General features: G+C 31.4%; 1 protein-coding gene across 3 annotated transcripts in view; it reads right to left on the minus strand.

Moving 5' to 3' along the window:
* Nucleotides 1–24,091, minus strand: part of TBC1D32 (TBC1 domain family member 32) — a 167,799-nt gene that overhangs the window by 40,806 nt on the left and 102,902 nt on the right. For all 3 annotated transcript variants that reach the window (XM_039871447.1, XM_039871455.1, XM_039871465.1), the window contains exons 24-27: nucleotides 20,635–20,757; nucleotides 19,434–19,542; nucleotides 18,542–18,635; nucleotides 4,484–4,609 (exon numbers count right to left, since the gene is read on the minus strand). In XM_039871447.1, coding sequence (XP_039727381.1) covers nucleotides 4,484–4,609; nucleotides 18,542–18,635; nucleotides 19,434–19,542; nucleotides 20,635–20,757 — 452 coding nt within the window. The remainder of the gene's footprint in view (nucleotides 1–4,483; nucleotides 4,610–18,541; nucleotides 18,636–19,433; nucleotides 19,543–20,634; nucleotides 20,758–24,091) is intronic.

Consider the following 24,091-nt stretch of genomic DNA (forward strand, 5'->3'; position numbering starts at 1 on the left):
TGAGGATAGACCAATAATGGTATATGATAGCAATCACAAGAGTAAAGTGAATGGGAGAACAAAGGAATCTGCTTCTGCCTGTTTACCACCAGCCTCTAGGGATCCTTCTTTCAGAACTCAGGCTTTTGTTTTCATCATCATAGCCCCTCTTATATTTTCTTTCATGAGTCTTAATGTCTTTGTCTGTGCTTATAACAAACAATCTACACTTTGGCTATATGACTCCTGTTTTTTAAGTGATTTATTAGTGCTTTGATATTATCAGATAATTTATATTACTAAAGGTTTTGGTTTCTTTACTATATATTTGATATGAAATGTGATTATCATCACTGGCTAGGGTTCCAGGGAGTCAACTGAGATAAGAGAAACATTATAAAGAATCGAATATACAGGATCAAATAAATAGACTTTAAAATTACATTGTAGAAGTATGTTTACTGATGAGGAAAAATCTACACAATATTGCAGTGAGTGAAAAGATAAAAGAAAATAGTATAGTAGGTCTTAACTCTTTTGGGCTAAAAATAAAAACCGTGATAATTTCTAAAGGATAAAATTATACATTAATTTCAGTTTCTTCATTTTGCTTTACTTATAATTTCTGATTTTCCTAAAATGATCAAGTATTAGACAATAATAGTCCAGTTGCTGAGTAGTTAATACTTAAAGTAGTAGTGGAAGATATGGCTGAGAAAGAACAGATATAAGACATATTTAGGAATAATCTCTGTAAGCACGGGTAACCTGGAGGATGGGAATCAGAAGATAAAAGGGAGAAGTCAAAGAGAACTAAATTGTTCCTTTCAATGACTGGGTACATGCTAGTTATAACAATAAGAAAAAGAGAATGCAAGAGGAAAACTATACCTTATTTGATATTCTCCATGGTATTTCACATTCAGATAAAATCTAAAATTTGGGAATAGCATTGAAATTTAAACAAATGGCAGGTCAAAAGAGAAAACTGGATTAAACACTCAGAGCAAAATAAAAGGAAACATAAATATAGCCAAAAGTAAATTAGAAATAACAAAATACACTTTTTTTTTAAGAATGCTCTTGGTTCACGTCATTCTGTTGTCTTAATTCTAAGGAGCAACATAATGTGCATTGTTAGAACTCAAATTTTTCCCCTAACAGTATTCTCCACTGAAAGAAACCAGAATCTCTTAGACTCTGTGTTTAAGAGCAAAATTAGTCTGGATAATTTCATTGTAATGAAATTACAGGATTCTTTCACAGGTAAATATATATTTAAAAAAAGTTTAAAAGGTCATAGAGGCCAGCTTAAAGAAAAATACTCTTCTTAGGGTCCAAATTGTGATAATTTGAGTATCTGAAGGATATTATTACTCAAAATGTATTAAAGTTAAAAAGTATACCCTAGTTTCCAATATTGTCTATCAGACATGTACATGCTATCTGGTGACCAACACAAATTATATGAATCCTACATCAGAATTCTGGTTATAAACTATATCATCAATATTAGTTAACAAAAATAGGAAGGGTATACTTAGAATATATTTTAAATTATACATTTATCAGGTCTCAAATAAAAGACTGAGAAATACTGGTTAGAAGACAAAGTAATAAATATAGTGGTTTCTTTTTACAGAGAGATGAGTATAGAAAGACAGATATAAAAAAGTTAGGAAATATTAAACATGCAATTAATTATGGAATCTACTGTTTAGAATGGACAGACATCAAGAGCCCAGGTTAATAGATTCAGGAGAAACTAAAAGTCAGTCAGACCTACAGAGATCTTTCTGATAGCAAGGAAAAAACAAAAACAAAAACAAAAACGCAGAACTGTAGAACTATCTGCATTTTAATGAATTAAAAAAAGTAGCCCATGAACACATCTGAAATTCAACCTAATGGAGTAGAGTGTCTATGTTCTCTCCCAGTGCTGAATGAAGTGAACACATGAAAATGAGAGAAATTAATTAGTGGTTCAGCAAACATGTCCTAGCTATTTCTATCTTAGAAAAAAGATCTGGGGTATGGTTTTGTTGAAGGGGAGACACATGCAGATCAAAATAAGGTCATAAGAAGAAAGAATTTGAACAACGTTCTATTAACTTGAGCCTGTGAGCTCTGGGTCATATAATCTATTGCTTCTCCCAGTGATTCATTACTAGATAGAAATCAAGAGGTCAGGTTAGTAGATTCAAGAGAAACTAGAGGTCAATCAGAGTCTCGCTTAAAGAAAGACTCTTAGAGTCTTGCTTCCTCCAGGGACTCATTACAAGTGAGTACAGGAATATTATGTAATTGTACATCAGGTTGTCTCACCTGTTCTTATAAACCGAAAGCCTAGAAGAAAAACTCTGGAAATACTGGAAGCCCAAGTTTCAGAAAGCCGGAAATTTTCTCTGCTGGAAACTGCTTAGATGGCCTGGATTTAAATCATTTTGAGACTACTGATGGATAGTTATCTCCTCTTTATCATTAGCACAAAGGACGGCAGCTGCCCACAAGGGGAGCAAAATGAGTCAACAAGAAGGTTCCTTATAAGTTCTTATTAATTGAGTTTCCTTTTGTCTACCTCCTTTTGGATTCAGACTATATAATTTATAGAAACATTATAACTAATTCATTCACTCATTATTATATGAAAACTATTAATGAATGTACATGGTGTTTACTATTCATTGCAAAGCCATATACAGAGATTTTAAGGAGAAACTGCAGAATAAGTGATGATAATTCAAAAATCTTAGGTTCTTGGTGGCTGTAGATTGCTTATACTTATAGCCTGAGTTGAACCACATTACAGAGCCATATTGTACATGTGTATGTACATACACTAAATATATAAATAAGCATGCCTGCCTCACAAAAACACAACTTTGTTTAATATTTATGTATTGAGCTTACCCACAAAATTAGTTCACCTTAGTTTACAGACAGGAAATAAGTGTTATAAGATATGAGCAATATTAAAAATTTTATCATAATTTACATAAACCAGTACGTATAATGCTGTGTTTATTTAATAAATATTACTTGCCTCTCATGAGTAAAACATTAGGCACTAAAGAGGAGGTGCAAAGAGGCAGTATAGCAAAGTAATACAGAGCATGAGTTTTGGTGTCGAGTTGACTGGGTTCATTTCTTGACTCGGCCCCTGTGAACTGGGCTAATTATCTAAAATTTCCAGGCCTTAGTTTCCTTATCCATAAAATATAGAAGAGCTTATAAAATTGCTGTAAGAGTAACACAGTTTGATGTAAACAACTAGACCATGCTGGGCAGAGGTCTAGATCTAGGATGGAAAGTAGCTGGCAGTCTAACAGTGGATGCTGTACTAGGATAATGAATAACTGAGGTCAACATGTGTGGGAAGTACCCCAAAATTCCAAATGGAACACAGTTTTAATAGTAAAGTTCTACTTCTTTGTCCTGTTTTACAGTAACAGATAATTGTAGAACAGGTGATTATTTATTTATTTATTTTCTGTCTCATGGCTATCCCTGTTGAGAGGAAATTCAGAAACTACATAGATACTTATTGTGTTTAAACTAAACATTCTACCAAACTGCTTCTTTCTCAACCTGTTCTATATCTTTTGGTATGTGCAAAATTCACTGACAGTCTATTTTAAATACTCTCTATTATAAATACTCTCTATTATATTTATCATGTAACCAATGATAAATATATATGCATGGTAGATATTTCATAAATATTTTAGGGTAGAAGTTAACTGCTCATTTTACACTAAAATTTGAAAATAATGTTTGATTTCTTATCTATAGATATGTTATTCTCTAAAATATAACTACAACAACTTATAACATATAAATCTTATTATTTCCCACTTTTAATTACATAAATAATGATACAAGTAAGAAAACCAAAAAGTATGGCTGATAAAATAAGACAGTTACTGTCAAATTATAGCTTTCAAGAAATCTAGCTTATATTGACATTAGAACTTTTGTCTTAGACCTCCTCTACTCAAAATAATGTTAATTAAAAAGTGATGATCTTAGGATATGAATGTACATTTAAATATCTGAATATAAAACAACTTGTTTCCTAATTTACAAAATACAGCCATTCCCTCAAAACAAAATATCCTTAGGAGTCACTAAATTTACTTGACTGGATATGACAGAATTTCAAGTTATCTGTCAATAAAAAAATCAATAAATTTTCCATAAATATAGCAGTAGGGTATATTCAGATGAAAGGTGGCGAAACCAAGGCAAATTGTTACCTGGGAAAATCAGTGTTTCGGTTTTGCTTACCAAGACCTCTTAGTTATTAAAAAAAAAAAAAAAAGGCTTGGTAGTTTCACAGATTTTAATTTTTGTTCTCCAGAATCACAAATTTCTCAAGAGTCAATGGACTTCTGGAATTAGTATTATGTATTCTAGACATGCTGGTAGTAATCCTCAGGAAACAAAGCCTCTATTAATATAATTTTCATACAAAAAACCCACAAAAATTGAACAATGCACTCACCACCTCCACTGATTGTATTAGGCTTGGTCTTCATCATTTTGCAAAATTGTCTGCGGCAGTTTTCTATCCACTCGGTTTGTTTATCAGACATCTTGAAGTGTAATAAAAGTTTTTCAAGATCATCATCTAATAAAAATGATAGCATGTATTATCATAAGACATACTAGATACACTAAAAAATAAGTATTAATGTTAAGCATGTAAAGTTATAAATTCTGAAAAAAATACAGTACATGGCTTTCAAAGAAAAACAGACAGCTTTCTTCAATTACATCTTATACCATTATTTGCTATTTATCACATTTATTAAAAGCTCTTAAAATGGATTGATTTACAACCATGATTCTTTACTATTATTTTTTTATACACCATGACTCATTACTAAGTATTTAATTTTGTAAACAGCCTGGGCTTTAAGATTTTGCTAGACTATGTGAACATTTTACTCGTTCTTCATGTACATTCAGATATAATTTTATTAATTGTTTTAAAAGCAAAAAGAAAGCATATATGTAGAAAATCTCTAATCAATCATTTTTTTCCTTTTCTTAGAACATTATACTGAAATTAATGATTGGCGGTGAAAGAGTATGACTAACATAACTTTTCTTTCTAAGCAATTTCATAAATACATGGCAGCTATTATCTAATTTTATTTTTCCATTTTAATTTCAATTGTATTCCCATGAGACTTTTCAACCTTCCATTTTACTTTATTCCCATGAGATTTTGTATTAGGAAACATCTATAAATAATATATTAAATCAGGATTTGCATATCATTAAAAACAGATATACACGTATACATATAGACATACATATGTTATCTCATACATACGTAAAAATTCAAGAGTGAGAAAAGCAAAGATGTTCTCTTATTTTCTAGAAGAGAAGAGCATAGAGGGCATAGGTAGTAATATGAATTCACATTTCTATCACTTTCCTGGAAGGAGATTTTGGGAAGAAAAAGGGAAAAATCATCTTTTAAAAATATAGGGTCAAAGGCCTGATTGCTTCTGCCCAAAGATGTGGTTTGGGAACATTAATACTATAAAATACACTCACTTAAGCTATACTTTGGGCTAATGAATCTCACCAGAAAAATAGCAGTTTTCAACTTGAGGGTTAATAAAGGGTTTCAACCAACTCTACTTTTTTCTTAAAATAATTATAATAAAGAAAACAAGTCCTTATTCTTACACATTTTAAAAATTAACCTTTCTACCATACAGAACTATTTTGATTTTAATTTACTATCCAATCCTTGTAAAATTACATTCAATAAGTAGGTATAAAGGTCCTCTTATTTGGCCACAGTAATCAAAACACTGAAGGTCATTTGCCCATGAAACTTACATGCCATGAAGTATATAAAAAAAAAGTGAGTGTATATATGTGTATATATGTGTATACATACATACAGATATAGATTACAAAAGTGTCATCAAGATACACATATCTTTCCTATAATCTAAATTGGTTTTATTTAGCCCTAAAAAGCAGCTATGTATCCTCAAGGTTATAATATATAAAATTATATGATTAAATTATAAATCACAATTTATGTAATTATTTCCCTATATGACATTTAGGTCACCAAAAAAAGACTTCTCATATTAAAGCTCTTTTGCACAAACACATAAGTATACAAATAAATATACCAAACATATGCATACTCACACAAATATATACATAAACCAGAAAGAATTGTTTCCTTGAAAAAATGTGTAATTCTGATATTTAGTACTAATGTTATATATTCTCTTTGCATATCAAAATCAGAATGATCTAACATTTCATAAATAGCTTCAATCAGAAGAAATAGCTATAGATAAACTAAGCTGATTAAATCAAAGGAAAAATGATTCTTCTTGATAAAAACTCTCAAATCTATTCATCTAAACTCAAGAATATCAAAGCTGAAAATTTTGTTGAAAATTATGAAAATTTTTAATAGCAAAGTTTTAATGTTGAATGTATCTTGATATGAATTAGGTAGAAGACTTAAAATGGAATTTGTGTAGTTTCCATTTAGAACATCTGCATTCCTTATTGCCCAGAACCAACTTTCTAGAGCCTAGTAAGAATCAACATTGGCACAAGATTGCAAAGACAAATGCGGTTGCTTATTTTTCACCTTTATTTCCTTCTTTATGTCATCTTTTCTACCCATGTGTAACTTTGTCTTTTATAACCACTACTACCTCCTTCAAACAGAGGATGTCCATATAGCTCTTCCATAAATTACCTATTTTAAAATTCTATGTTATCCCCTCTTCCTGGTCTACACTTTCGTCTTGTTCTCTTCTCTCCTTTCACATTTGCTATTCTGTTTTGTTTTTTCATCACCTCATTTTAAGGAAAAGAGCATGAGGCACTATGATTGTAAACACCAGTAATGCAGCAGGTGTGGTATACATCTGTATCTACCAATCGGTGGAAGGGCTGAAGGGCCCAGTTTAGATACCTGGAAACTGGATTTGAGGCAACAGAGAACTGTTGAGCAGAAGACCATGACTACAAGACTCCTAGAGAGACAACTTTGTTTTCTTTGTATATTTTTGGTTACAGTATCCCTCAACCATCAGTGTGAGTATGAGCTTTTCACTTTGCATTCCTCACAGTTAAAAATATGTAGTAATTTGATGTAATGTTAATTAAAAAACATGTATATCTGCGATATCATTGTGTTTGAGGGGAACAAAAATTCCTTCATGTCCTCCTACAAATTTGAGGTCAACTGAAAAGGAGACAGGAGTAGATAAATGGAGTTCAAAATATCAGTATGAGTACTGAAACTAAATCAGACACCGTTACTTGGATCTGCTGCCATATGGATTTATAAATGTTTCTCCTGATCTAAACAACCTACTCAATTGCAGACAATGACCAACAACCTAAGGCCTTTCTTGACTTCTCATTATTAGAAAAAGTATGAATATGACCTAAAGATAGGCTAACTTGGAAGTAGAGCCTACAACTAGGCTATTCCAAGATTTTCCATTTCTTCTCCCAAATTCACCTACCAAACATTATTCTTACCTAATTTTGTGTAGAATAAGTGTGAATGTCCAGAGAAGGGCCAATGGTGTTTCTTCAGCAAAGGCCCTTGTACATGGAAAATGGAATCATAGAAATGGGAGCATAGGAATATGATAACTTTAATGACTATGTGAGTAGAATATGAAGGATACATAGAATTTGATGTGTACCAAAATTTCTATGTTTATAATCACACAAAAAACAAAACAGAATATGTGCATGTATAAAATGATTCACTTCTATGAACTCTAATCTACATTATAATAAAGTGTTTTAAAGTATAAATTTTTCAGATCCTCATTAATCAGATTCTTGATGCTTTCTGGGTACAATCCAGTCTCCTGTAATAAAATGAATATTCACTTCTTAGGGACAAATAAACAATATATATATTTCACCAGGAATAACCAAGATTGATAGTCTATATATTGACTGAATAATCCCTTTCTTAACTCACACTTTATTTTTTATAACCATTTTCACATACATTTAACCACAGAATATTATTTTTAGAGACAGTATAGTATAATCAATTAGGTTTCAGTATATCAATTATATATCTAGCTATGAAGTCATCATGGAAAACTACAATTTTGTTTTCTCAAGAAAGATTTGGTCAGTCTAGGGAGTAAGATTGAGAAGGGTATGCCCTTCCTCTCTGTTCCTTCATACCATTATGATTTATAGAGAGCTATGAAAAATTGGAAGATAAATAAAAAATCTATTTTAAATTCATTTCCTTACTACCGCTGAAAGAATTAAAAAAAAAATTAAAAAAGGAAACATCAACCTTTGTGTTTACAAAATTCACCAATCACAGCTGGGAATGTTTCATATCTAAACTCTGAAATACTTTGTTATGGTAAGCACTATAATCTTTTCATACTTGAGGATATTGTATAATTCTCAAAAAGATTATTATATAAAAAATTTACATCAATTATAAGATTATTATAAATTGGGGGAGAGGAAATTTCAAGGGGAGGAAAAATGTAAGCTCAATATAAATTCAAAGAATATCTGCTATTTACACAGAAAACTTTCAGTACTTTCGTAAGATGTCAGTCAGTAATTATCAAAGCCCACGTATAAAGAATATCAAAACAGATTCTGTAAAAGAAAATAAATGGGAGATTTCATAAACTAACTAGTAGCAGATTCCAATAGAAGTGAAGCTTAGATAGTCACCCTTGTATTATCCAGAAGCTTATTTGTAGAATATTTGCTTTCCATTTGTGTTTCTGCTTATCTTCTTCTCTTCTCCCATATAAGTTAACATAGTCATTTCAGCTTACTCTTATTATAAAAAACGTTAGACTTTGGAGTGGTTGATATTCTATATATCCAAGAAACAATTGGAAAGATGCTTAAATTCTTTATATTAGTTCTCTGTACCTCTCTAAATTTGGGAGTATCTGCATTCTTACACATCTTTATTTTGTTTGAACTATGTGGTCTAAAAACATGAAATTATTTATTTTATATAGATCACTCCTCATTTTGGAATTATATTACTTTTACTTTTCTTTAATATGCGATAATTAAGCATTTAGCATAGTTCAAGAAATCAATGAAGAGTCTTCAAAAAATGAGGTTAGTTTTCCCTTAACACCTGCACCTAAACTAGCAGGTGATTCATTTCCCCTGATTGTCAGATATTTTTGTTTCAAATATCAAAGTAATAAGTACATGGAAATAAGAAGTTTTACTATTCAAAAGAAGATACTTATTTTGATTTTTAAACTAAGTATCTCGACAGCTGCAGCTCAAGATTTACTACATTGGAAAGAAACCATAATTTCATACTCTCAGCTTCCTCTGTTAATAGGATGATGTCAAATAAGTCATTTACTTTTACCTGCAGAAAATCAATCTTAATTCCAAGGTTAGGAATAATAAGGAAAGAAAAAAGAACGAGAAAATGTTCGACTCGACATAAAGGCCCAGAGAAGACTTGGATAAAAGGAAGAATTCATCACCAAACATATTTGTAGACTAACTATATGTGTAACACATAATAGAACCAGCTTTTAAAATCAGAACAACAGCTATCATTACATTTCATTACATTTTATATAACACCATACTATTTTTCAAAGCACTTTCATGATTTTTCCTGAGAGATTCTATTTTTAGTAGATTGGAGAAAGGGTGGTAATCCTAAATCTTACATGATTTATCAAACTAGTAATTAAGGTAATCCAGTCTAGTCATTTGTTAATTGGGCAATTTTCAGTCTTTTATTAAAATGCAATTGCCATTACATGGCATTTAATTCTCCTCTTCTCTTAAAAAGTTTATTCCTACATATTATGTGTATTCTAATTTTGAATCTATAATATTAGAATTATATAATGGATTGTCATCCCATTTGTAAATTAAAAAGACATGAAGATAATTCATCAGGTCATGGGCATGGATTTAATGTCTGAAAAGACAGAAATTATCAGTGTCAACAAGCAGCAGCAACCATGAATAAAGAATTAAACCCAGTAAGGACATGAAAATTTATTCAATAAAATCAATCAATCTGTCTTGATAGAATAAGGATATTGTTCCAGTGAAAAAATAAAAGTATTTGTAATTGAAAAGTCTAAATTTCAATATCTTTTAATGCACATAATTTAAAGTCATATCAGCATGATTTGAGAACTGTGATAAAATATGTTGGCATCATAAGAATGTAACTACAAAACTCATAACTATATTGCTCATTCACTGAACATTGCGTAACTCCAGAGACAGAAAATATGGTACTCTTGTCTTTCAGCTCCATTTCTAATTTAAAAACTTTATCTATTAATATTTGTTTCCTTATTGATGAAAATATATTGCAAAAATTAACTTTTTGTAAACAATAGTTGGTAACTATAAAATGTTTAAAATAAGCTTACATATAATTCCTATCAAAAAGCTTTTCCCATTGCCAACGGTTTGTATTTTCACTTGTGTTTCTAGAAAGCATCAAATTTATGCAAATAATATAGATTTACTATAGTTGCTTAGATTCATAGTCTTTACCTAAGAACATAATATGGTCCTCGCAGGTATGTGATCAACACGCAGAACCTAATGATTAAATACATATTTTGTACTGAATTCATTCAGAGCTGAAAATTTACAATCTGTGAAAAGCAAGTTCGAACTGGATTTGCTTGAATTTTGTATGATATCCTTCTTCCTTTCCTCATTTAATTTGTAGACAGAAAAACTACTCACAATGAGGCAAAAAAAAAAAAAGAAAGATATTTATATCTCACATATTACGAACTTGAAAATTATGTTTTCTCATATAGGAATAATATCATTTAAAAATATCCAATTAAAAATATCTAAACAATCTATAAAGATTTTAATATTATTTAGTGCATTTCATTAAAGGGAATGATTACCATAGAACTTATTCTTTTATGTAGTATTTGAAAGAGAATGTTTTGCCAGGCAGAAAATCAATTTGCTATCAGATAAAAAGAAATGCAGTACAGAAGCAGTGAAGTAAAGATACTTAAAGCTATAAAAAGATTAAATTTAAAAGTATTCACAGAATAAAGGCTGTGAATTTTTTGTTTTTTTTTTCATTTTTGAAAAAATGAGATATTATGTTAGTAATGCATACCTTTTATGTGCTATGAAAATGTGAAGAACCACTTTGTAAATGATAAAATAAGTATATCCACAAATCAAGCTCAAGGAGCTTTCTAACTGCAAAGCTATTCAAGCTGTAAAGAATGAGTCAGATCAGAGGTTTCCCCAGATATGAATAAAATTTCTAAACTTCAGATTAGCCTAGAAGGAATTCCCAACGTCCACTGACAAAGATTTGGAAAATAGAGTTTAATGGTGGGAAAAAAAAATGGAGAAGAAATTCATTTGTTCACCCAATAAATATTTATTATTACCTACTATATAAGGCAGACAGCATCTTTGTCTCATGGAGGTTACATTTTAGGGCATCAAACAGTAAATAAATAAATATATAAGCTTATAGTAAAATAAGTGCTGTTCGAGAAATAAACAGGGAGCCAGAGAGTAATAAGCAAGAGAAGAAGTATATTTTAGATAATGTGGAAATAACATTTCTAATGTAAAAATTCAGACTAAGTTCAAAAGGTTTAGAAGAAACCACTATGTGAAGAGTAGAAATTAGTACTCCTGGAATAGGGAACATCTAGAGCAAAGGCCCAGAGACATAAACTTAATGTATTTTAAGATGTGAAAAAAGTTTCCAAATCGTATACCTGACAAAAGACGTATCTAGAATATATAAAGAACTCTTATAACTCAATAATAAAAAGATGAATAATTCAATTTTAAAATGGCCAAAGAATCTGAACAGCCATTTCTCTAAGGAAGATGAACAAATGGTCAATAAGAACATGAAGAGATGCTCAGCATTATTAGTCATCAGAAAAATGCAAATCAAAAACCATACTGAGACAGTACTTCACATCCACCAGGATGGCTAGGATCAAAATTCAGATCACTAAAAATGATGATGATGTGGAGAAGTCAGACCTTTCATACCCTGTGGTGAGAATGTAAAATGGTGGTGCAGCTGTTTTAGAAAACAGTGAAGCAGTTCCTCAAACTAGTAAACATAGAATTACCATATAACTCAAATTTTCCACTCCCAGGCATACACACTAGATAAAAGAAAACATGTTCACGCAGAAACTTGTACAGGAACATTTATAGCAGCACTATTTATAACAACTCAAATGTCCATCAGCAGACAAATATATAAACAAACTCTGTTATAGTCACACAGTGGAATATTATTTGACTTTAGGAAGGAAAAAGTACTTTTACATGCTACAACATGAATGAACCTTCAAAACATCATGCCAAAGGAAATGAACCAGTCAAAAACTACTGCATCCTACATTATTCCATTCCTATGAAAGTCCTAGAGAAATCTCTCCAGACGGGAAGTAGATTAAAGGTTGCTTAGTGCTGGATGAGAGAAGAGAGGAAAGAGAGAACTGGATTCTTTTTGAGATGATGAAAATGTTCTAAAATTGCCTGTGGTGATGGTTGTACTTATCTATGAATATACTAAAACCCAGTGAATCGTACATTTTAAATGGGTGAAGTATATGGTATGTTAATTTTATCTCAATCAAGCTGTTCTTTTTTCTTTTTTAGTTGATACAGAATATGTAGGATAATTACTATAGAAAGATAAAAGACATGAGATGAAATAAAAGGCAAGGGAAATGAAAGAATGAAAAAGAAACACATTTGTTTATATGGGTAGCTCTCACTAGCTATCACTCTCTATTTACTTTGTAGAAATCCCCAGGGAGGTAACCTGTCGAGAAGGGCCTCTGGAGGGACACATGGATAGAGTGATTACTGAAGAGTTCCTAAGAGCACTGAGAAATTCACTTGCATTAGGAGTTACTAATATGTCTGAAGCTCTCAATGATGAGCCATTTGAATTTCTAAGATCAAAGAAAGGTAATTGATGCCACGTGGCCTGGCTGCTAGTGACCCTGCAAATCAGTGCTTTGCTTCTGCTATTCTGTTGGCCCTGTTAGGAGTAGCAGAAACATACAGGCAATGACCAAAAAACAAACAAACAGAGAAACAAAAAACTCTCCACTATTCTCTACTTTAAAGATAAGAGCCCCAGCTGAGTAAACTTAAATCCAAACAGTTTCTGGATAAAGATAGAAATTTCACAGTACAGTCGGCTTCTGTATCTGCAGATGCAGAAACCAATCTCCCACAGATATCCAGGGACGAGACTATACTAAGGTACACAGAATACAGACATAATCCAGATTGCTGATTATTTTATAATTCAGCCTGAACATAATTATAAAATAAATAAAATGAATGTAGGATGGTAGAAAGGGAAGTAAGAGGAGCAAATGTCTCACTTTATTGAGATGTCTCCAATGCTTCCAATAATCAGACTATGCTATCCAATTCCTCAAGCCATTTTTATTTCTCAAGTATGGAGGTACTGGATTTATCTTCCTCTTTAGAGAAGGAAATCCCCAGCCTAATCATACCAAAATTGAATGAGTGGAACAGACTGGTCAATTAGGGATGTAACAGTAACTCTTGGGAGATCTAATTTTAGCTTAGATCAAAACAGATTGCTACCTCATAATCTTCCTGCTTTATATAGGAAAGGAATTATGAGTCAATTTCTGGTAGTTCACTTTAACATCTACTGATATGCCACCAATATTGCTTTTAATCACTGTATAACTCCCTTTTTTACATTCCCCTTGCCTCCTATCTTCTGCACAGGTAACAATAAGTTATTGCATTAACACATTTCTTCTTATTTATCCAAAATCTCAGGTAGCAGAGAGAGATTATATTCTGAGTAGAAGTTATTTCTACCACATGGAAGAGAATTTTTTCATGTGTGTAAGATGATTTATACATGATTATATATATATGGTTTATATATGCTGAGATATGTGACATATATAGGCACATATACACACAAATATACTTTTACATATATACACATATATGTATAAATATACATATATGTAGATAATATTAATCAGTAGGTTTTAAAGGGATTTTACATTTTAATATGGTGACCCTATAAACGTACACAAAGAAAAATAACTGAAGCAGATATGTCTCAAGAATCTTATTTATGGATGAAAATAAATCATCTAACAACTAACACTGATGTCGATGAGCTAACAAGAGGCAATTTAACAGATGAGGAGATGCTAACTGTAGCAAGGAAGATGAATCTAGAAGCCAGGAGGCAAATGAGAAAGATGTCACCATGTGCATACGATTGAAGTGATTTTTTTCCACAACAATGAAATGATATCCCAAAATTTTGCCCTGCAAATGACAACTAAAATAACACCTATCAGAATCAGGGAGTCTTTACTTCTGAATCAAAAAAGCAAAATGAGAAACACATGAACTCTTGCCTTTAAAATAGTAATTTGTGTCTTAAAATATTACTAGCTTAAACATAGCATTTTAATTTACTGACCCATATTTAATCGAAATATTACTTTCAAATTAGCTTTATACCTGTTAGAAATCCATTTGGTTCCATTTTTCTCATTGAGTTCACTGTGACATCATCTCTGTACTCTCTTAGGTACAATGAATAGCCAGAGATGCTTCTGATTACCTCTCTCATTTTCTGCCATCCTACTATGAGTATAGGATCAGTGACACATCAGCAATATCCAATTGACACATTTTATTAATATTTGATTCAGAATGCATCTACATAAAATCACTTCCTGAGGTGCCTTCTGGGCAACCCACTGGTATTTCGACCTTCTGCTTAACAAGACAAATATTAAACTCAAGACTATTACTATTAGGAGGAGTTATTAGGTACTGCTATTGAATTGAGAAAATTTGTTTTATACAAACATTTGATGTTTTAGGGACAAAGAGAAAGATAATGGAAGTTGCTGTTCAATACATTGGAAAAATATCTAAATAATTAAAAAGGCTTGAAATTATACTAAACTAAAAGAGAAAATGTGACAAAAAGAAAGTTACAAATGTGTTGAACTTTGTAAAGCTATAGGGAAGCCACTGGAGGGTTTCATTTAGAGGAATAGTATGATCCAACCCACATTTCAACAGCACTACTCTAGCTGCTGTGTTGCGAACACACTGAACAGTTGGCAGGTTACTGCAATAATCCTGGTGAAAGAAGAGGGTGGTAGTGGATGAGTGAAAGTGGTTTATTTCGGATAAGTAGAGTCAAGAGTATATGAAGACAGATTAGATGTGGGGTCTGATGACAGGAGTAAAAGAATGCCTTCAGGTTTATTGTCTAAAGAAGTTAGAGCACAAAGTTGCCATTTCTGAAACGAGCAACAATACCAAAGGGATTGATTTTGAGGGAGTATCAGAAGTTTATCTCAGACTTCAGATTGATATGTTTATTAACTCTCCTGGCAGAGGCTTCAAGTAGACATATATGAGAATCAAGTTCAGGGTAGAGATAGGGGTTAAAGATAGAAATCTGAGAGCCATCAGTATGCTGGACAGTATTCTAGTCATGAGACTAAATGAGTTCCTCCCAAGAGTAAGTACGACTGGAAAAAAAAGAAGACAACTAAGAACTGAAGCCTGGAGCACTCCAAAGTTTAGAGGCTGGAGAGAGGTGAGAGATCCAATAAGAGACAATGAAAATGCAGGAGGAAAATCAGATAATGTATTTTCTGAAAGCCAAGTGAAGAAAGTGTTCCAAAAAAGAGGAAAGGATCAAAAATGCTAAGTGATAATGCTCTATCTAGGAGGATGAGGACTGAGATCTGACCCATAGACTTAATCATGGTGGAATGATTAATCACGGTGAGAGTCTGATTAGCTTTCAAATGGCTTCAAGAAAGAATGAAAAGAGGGTAACTGGGATACCAAGATTAGACAATTCCTTCAAGGAATTCTGCAGTAAAAGGACAGACATGGGATTGTAGTGAGGGAGGAATGAGTTCAAAAGAAAGTATTTTAAATGCAGAAGAATTAACTGCATTCTTGTTGGCTTATGGAAAATCTAGTGGAAATTCTCCCCGGCACCCTAAAGGAAATAAAGAATTAAGGAAGGAAGAAAGGAAGAAATAAAGAATTAAGGAAGGAAGAAAGAAGGGAGAGAGAACGCGAGAGGGAGGGGGGCGGAGAGACAAAGAGAGAAAGAGAAAGAGAGAGAGAGAGACAGAGAGAGAGAGAGAGAGAGAGAGAGAAAGAAGGAAAAGAGAACTGTTAGAAGCAATATTTTTGAGAAGAGGCCATAATGTAGTATACAAATGAAGAAGCTGGCTTCTGTAAGTAACAAAGACAATTTATCAATAGTGATAGAAAACCTAAATTTGCAAAGATGCAGCTGTGAGTTAATATGTATCAGAAGCACACTGAAACTTTTTCTATTTCTATTTCATCAGTAAAATAGGAAACAAAGTTATCACCTGACAGAAGGGATGGGAAGAGATGAGGACTATTTGATGAGAGATTTAAAAACAGTCATCTAAGAGACCAGGAAAGTAAACGAACCTGTGGCACACTGTATGACTGCCTGGCAGCATATGGGCCCACTGAGGTTAATAGCCATTCTGCAGTTATCTTCTGCCCTCGACAGAGAAGCTATTATTCCCTTTTCAAATCACTTATAAGAATAGAGCAGGAAGTAAAAGTATACTCTTCTGAGCACCTATTCATAGGAATTGATAATATATATTTTTTTCTTCTCATAGAAGTGTCCATTTAATCTTACTTTTTGATTTCTGTCTAGCTTGTTCAGTTTAAAATAAGTCTTTTTTTTTTTTTTTACTAAACCATTTTGAAAAAACAAATTATCAAATGTGGCAGTAACACAATAAAACTGATAATAAATCTGTTGTTAAAAAACTAATAAAGTGATATTTGTTTCCAAGAGAAACAGTAAAAACATTATATCGTAACAAGGAAAAGGGTTGAGGCACCAAGAATGGACCATGTCTTATACATTATCTTATCTCCAATGCCTAGTGAAGCACCTGATAATCAATACTTGAGAAATGTATTAAATAAAGGAATGAGTGACCAAATAAATTACAAAACCTAAAACGAAAATGGCAAACTATAATGACTGATTAAAAATTAATGTAGGAAAACATGAGAGTAAGAGATTGAAAACAGTTTGGGTTAAATGAAAGATATGAATTAGTGAGAAAAGAGACCAGAATTATATTCTCAAGAGTCTCTTCTTGAAAAGTACTTAATATCATTCCAACATTTCTAACAGCAATAGATTAGGTTACACAGAGAAAAATACAAAGGCAAAATTTGTAAAGTGTTTTATAAAGACAAATATTAAAACTAAAAGCTCCTTCATGCTTTTTCTCTTTCCCTAACCTCTAAGTAGATTTTAAAAAATAGAATTTCTTTGCTTATGCAATTGTAAGACATAATGTGTACATCAAACACTGGATAGAAATAAAAATGATGGATATCAATTGATGGCCTCTAATGATTGTTTTGCATCAAATAAATGCAGGGAAAAGTAAATGACATATGAAGTCTCATATGGAAGAAAAAAATCTTATTTTTCAACAATCACTTCATAGAATATAACCTTTGTGAAATCAATTTTGTTATTTCTTTCCAAGGCAAGGCTGACAGTATTATAAAGGAATTCATGCAGATATAAGATTTAACTTCTCAAATTAATGAATAGCTTAATCATATACCTTCATTTTTTATCTTAGAATGCTCTAGTCTAAAAACTGTTTGAATTTTCATTGCTCTTATGAAGAAGTCTAAACACCCAAACTTGAGCTACGCTAGCATTATATCTGAACTTAGTTTACCTGTCTAGTCTTATTTCTGCTGACTCTTGCCCTCGCATTCCAAATCTCAGGCATCCTTGAACTACTCACAGTTCTTTAAATATAATTTGCTCCTTCTTGCCTCTGTTGTTTTTTAGGTCAAAAATATTCTTCTATCACCCAGCAAACACATATTGATATGATACTTCATAACTTGCTTTAAACATCATTTTCTTGGAAGGGTTTTCCTGCCTATGTGCTAATCTAGCAGGCTACACACTCATCTATTTAGCTCCTATTCAATTATCTGTATACTTGAATATATTCTCTAAAAGTTCATAAACTCCTCTAAGGTGAATATATGAATTTTTATTTCATCATATTTATATACTGTATACTATGTTTATATTTCAAGTCTTGAGCACATAGGACTTACGTATGGCATACAGATACTAAAAAATATTACTCTGTTGAATAAAGTTCTATGCCTAGAATTTATCAAAAAAACATATAATTCCTTTTTCAAACCAAAAAAAGAGAGAGAGGGCGATATTCTGAAAAAAATTATTTGGCATCAACAAATATTAGCTTAGTATAAAACAAAAATAAATGAAGACTTACAAAGAAATAGGTGTAAATATATTCATGTACACAAGCTGAGTGAAAAACAGTATTAATCTCTTTTCTTAATAATTTCTTTTAAAACTATAACAAAAGCACTAAAATAACATGGTGTTTGATGGCAAATATTTTACCTTGTTTTAGATCAGCATTTCTTGGAACTTCCAACAGATAGCAGTTTGGTAAAGGATATGATGAAAACATTGGCCAAGGATATGGATCATCACCCTAAAAAAGAAGCAAGACAGATGACTTTAGGAAGTAGTTAAAAATATTATTGAATTTTAAGGCTTTCTGAAATGTCATTCATTGAAATTGGCTTTTGTTTCATAAAAATTCTAGAGATGTAGCCTAACCAAAAACTATTTGATATTACGATCTTGCTTTAATGGAGAACAATAATGAAATAGAAACAACATTAAATAAGCAGCGAAGACGAATATACGGCAACTTCTTCTAGTAACTAGGACTGATAATAATGGCTTTAGTATTTTTTCATGAAAGGAAAACTATGATCTTCAAAAGAAACTTGTATTTCCTACGTTGCTTACAAAATTGTTTCTCTTATGCTGTCAATCATTTCTATCTCATCCATCCCAGAGTGACAGCAAGATGTACATAATAACAATAAAAAATTAAACCCTTTGAGAGAAAACCAAACTATTAATGTTGATGGAAGGAGAGGTACATAATATTGTCAATTAAATACAAAAGATTAATCTAATAAAATTTAGGTGTTATGAAAGAGAAAGACATCAAAAGTAAAAAATTCAAAGACACAAGTTTGACAACTTTTTAATAAAAGAATACCCTACTCTACAACATAAACTTGTACTCATGACTCCCTGCTATAAGAATATTATTTTTGTTTAAGTATTTACTTGCATCCTAAAGTTTTTCTAGTAATAAAAGTTCAATTCTGTCATGTAGACATTTAGAAGTTGTTGTTTAGTATCATCTGAGTTTGGCTACGTTTCTTCAAAATGTATCAGAAAAATATTTTCTCCTTTTCTTTACCCCACTTACCTTTTCTAGTATCCTAGGAGGTAAAATTCGTTCCACTGGCCCACCAATAAGATTCATTCTAACAAGAAGATGATTTCTCTCCACCGATAAGCCATCAATTATAAAATTCCTGGACAATAAATATATCAATTTTGTTATCTCTTTAATTGGATAGAATTTAAAAATCAAATCAGTGAAATGTAAAGAGAAAAAGCAGAAAATTTTCTACAGAAAAGTTTGGAAAATAGATTATCAATATATTACTTAAAAAGAACTAAATTCATTCTTTATCTTAATTTTGCTAGAGAGCAAAGACTTGATAGAGATATAATTTTTATAATGAGAAGAATGGGATTAATAAAATAATATTTCCTTGATAAATGTGACTGCATTTAAAGAAATGAGGTTAAGACAGGCATTATTTTCACAATGACTTTATCACATTTTTAGTCAATGTTCCCTTAAGTTCTAGACTCAGTGCCTTAAATTCAAAACCTACATGTTGCTTTTAAGCAGCTCCACACTTCCTGTAGCTGTTAATATCATCCTTCTATATCAAATCTAGAGTACTGAGCAATGTGCCTTATCTTCTGTAATTTTCTAAGACCCATATATAATGGAAACATACTTTTTTGAAAATTACAGACACAAAAACAATGCCACCATTGAATTTACATTCAGTAAATGTCAGCCAAATGAGGTAATGGCAAGTGTGTTATATTAATAGAAAAAAACTATCAAGATATGACCATAACCTCATTTTGCAATAATCAGAATTTATGATTATAATTAATATAATTAAGAAAATGAAGCAAAGAGATCCTCTATAAGAGACACCAAATCAAACATTTCATTTAATGGATCATCTTACATATGCAGACTGAATTTAAAGGTGATACACGTTCATGCAACAATTTAAAAATTCAGGGCTTAACTAAAAAAAAAAAAAAAAAAAAAAAAAAACTGAACAAAAACTTAGAAAGTAGTACTCTGCAAGTGCTCCCCAATCTTTCTGTGATATTTTCTTCTGTCACTATCTTTCTGTGACATTTATGCTTTAATTGCTTGTTACTCTGTTATTTAAATCTATTGAATTCAGATAGTGAAAAAAAACATTAAACAAACTATATAGAAAATTACTGTCTTAACAGAGCATTGGTAAAAAAAACAAAAAACAAAAAACAAATTGCTGTTATTATCATGTCTTAATAGGCTTTTTTACCTGTGGCTCTCAGAGGTCTCTATGATATTTTCTTCTTGAGCATTTAGTAATATTTCAGATACTTGATACTGAGCCTCTAATAGAAGAAGAATGTCTAGATTACAGCATATAACACTTAATAACCTACATAAAGAGAAAAAATAAAAAGTAGATTTTATAAGTTTAGAGGCTTTCTTGGTATCTCAAATACCTACATATAGAAATACAAATTTGAAGAAACCATCAACAAGGCAAAGAAACAACCATTTGAATGGGAGAATATATTTGCAAACAATGCCTCCAATAAGGGTCTTATGTGCAAAATATATAAAAAACTCATACAATGCAAATTAAAACCACAATGAGATACCCGCTCATACTTGTTAGAATGGCTATCATAGACAGGACAAGTAATAACAAATGCTGGAGAGGATGTGGAGAAAAAGGAACCCTTATACACTGCTCATGGGAATGTAAAATGGCACATTGGCACTATGGAAAACATTATAGAGGTTCTTCAAAAAACTAAGAATAGAATTATCATATAACCTAGTAATCTCTCTTCTGTGTATTTACCCAAAAAACCTGAAAACATTTATCCGCAGAGATATATGTACCCCTATGTGCAGCATTATTCACAGTGGCCAGGACATGGAAGCAACTGAAGTGTCCTATGATAGAAGACAGAATAAAGAAAATGTGGTACATATATACAATGTAATATTACTCAACCATAGGAAATATGAAATACTGCCATTTGCAACAACATGGATGGATCTCGAGATAATCATGCTAAGCGAAATAAGTAAGATGGAAAAAGTTGAGAACCATATGTGTGGGATGTAAAACTGAAAGCAACAAACAAACATGACAAACAAACAGACTCATGGACATGGACGATGGATTAGTAGTTACCAAGGGGAAGGGGGGGAGTGGAGAGGAAGGTAGGGATACAAGGGGTCAAATATCTGGTGATGAAAAGAAATTTAACTTTTTGTGGCGAACACACAATGCAATATATAAGAGGTATTGTTGAATTGTATACTTGAAACTTATTTGATTTTATTAACCAATGTCATCTCAATAATTTTAATAAAAAAATTAAAAAAAGATAACACAGCTATTTCAGATACATTTTTAATCAATTTGAATAGTAATTGACTTCAAAAGTTTTTATTAAAATATTATTTTAAAACCATAAGTAACTTTTAATCCAGTTCTTTAAAATTATCTAACTCTAGAAATACATTTTTTTTCTCAACAGCTACTTAATTTAAAAATTAGTTAAAGAACATTAGCAAATCCATAAAAATGGCAATTGCCACCACTTTTAATTCAGTAATAATTACAAAAGGAATGACAGAATCATTTTGCTACCAATCCAGGAAATGCTCATTAGGTGAAATGTCAACAGCTAATTTTATAACATTCAGATAAAGCTGAGAACACCTAATACACTGATCTATCTTAACATTACTAAAAGAGAGACAAGTAAAAATCTTGTGGCTCCTATTGTGATGCAAGAGGATATAAACTGCATCACCTATGAAATATTCTTGCCAAGAAAACAGAACCGGAAACTAACCAATCCTAGATATCTCACTATCAATTTACATAAAATATGAGAATCAGAGAAATGTTTTAAAATCTACTGCAAAGAAGAAACAGTCAGCCAAAACCAGAATTTAGAAAATAATACACAATTATGTATTATTTCTCCAAGAAAAAAAATGGAATAATAAAGGGAATAAAGGAAGTTGTAAATCTAAAAAAAAATATCAAGCAAATATGAAGGTTCTGTTTTGATCGTGATTCAAACAATGGAAAAAGTGCATTTGGACTCGAACAAGAAAATACATGATAGGTAGTATATGAGATCAGGAAAATAGTGTTAATTTTGTTGGATATAACAATGACATGGAGGTAATGATTTTTTTGTTTGTTTTTTGTTTTTGTTTTTTTAATGAGTCTTTATCTGTTAGACATACTACTATATTGTTTATAGGTAAAACAGCGTGGTATCTGGAATTTGCTTTAAAATACTTAAGGAAAAACTATGTATGGAAGGGAGAGAGATGTGAAACAAGATTGGAAAAAAATGTTAACTGATAAAGATGAGTGATGGGTACATAGAAGGTTCATTATACTGCTGCTCATTGTTTTTATATGTTTAACAACTCTATAATAAAAAGTATATCAAAAAAGATAATGTGAAGGGGAAAGGGAACATTGGGTGGCTATGGTAGACTAAGAAGTTAGGGATGGCTTCTCTGAAACATGGCATTTGAGGACATAGAGGATTCAAGAAGAAACCAACTTTCTAATTATACAGCTAGTGATTTTTCTTAGAGAAATATTCAAACATGAGCACAGGGTCCTACATACAAGGATATTTATTGTAGTGTGTTCATAATAGCAAAAAAAAATGTCCATCTATAACAATTAAGTTTAAATGTTTGGGGTACATTTTTACAGTGGTATACTATGCAGATAATAAAACGGGGCAGCTATATATGTTGTGATAAGGAATTATCTTCAAGACAATGTTAAGTGAAAAAAAAAAAAAGAGGCATAAAGGTTGTACATAGTGGAATCACTTGAATAAAATTGGAGAAACATCTGGATACACATATAAATACGTATTTGTTTTTATATGTTAGCTCTGCGGAAGTTAGAGAGGGATCTGAGAGACTGAAAAAAAACATACTTCTCACTGTATATCTTTTAAGGTATTTTAATTTGGGTGCAATTGGATGCTTTACTTATTCAGTAGCATCCACAGAGAGAAAAAATTGGCAATTCAATATCATTTCCCAGAACCTGACAAAAATAATCAAATGCATATGAAACTAAGAGAAAACCTACTATTATCAATTTAGAGAAATGTTCCATACTTAGTTTATTAAAGTAAAAATACTTTCCTAGATACAATAAAATGGAACCAAAATAAAAGAATATTTAAATGTTTAGTTTAAAGATGACAGCATAAACTGACATTTCCCTTTTCTCATCCTAGAAGTAACCTCGAGGATTGAGCAGGGGTGGAGGCATAGCATAGTATCAAAAATTTTAGCCAAAATGAGTTGAAGGGCAGGTAAGGGCAGTTAAAATAGGGCAAATACTGCAAGCAGAGGTAAAGAAATTGAGAAAAGATATCATGGCTGCCATTAATGTGAAAAGAATGTAAAATAAGACTGTCAAGTATTTAGATACACACACACACACACATAAATATGTATACATATGTGTGTATATATATGTGTGTGTGTGTGTGTGTGTGTGTGTGTGTGTGTGTGTGTATGTATAAAGAAAAACTAATTTCTAAATAAAAACAAAACTTTTTTTCAAAAGTAAGAGTATACTCAGGATGAAAAAACCTAACCCTCTTTGGCAACAGTGGAAATGGAACAAAGGACAGCAAGAGGGTCCCCGGTCCTACTGTAATTCTTACTAGTAGAAGGAACAAGATGGAACAAGG

Source organism: Pteropus medius, unplaced genomic scaffold, assembly GCF_902729225.1.
Source record: "Pteropus medius unplaced genomic scaffold, Ma_sr-lr_union100, whole genome shotgun sequence".
NCBI lineage: Eukaryota > Metazoa > Chordata > Mammalia > Chiroptera > Pteropodidae > Pteropus > Pteropus medius.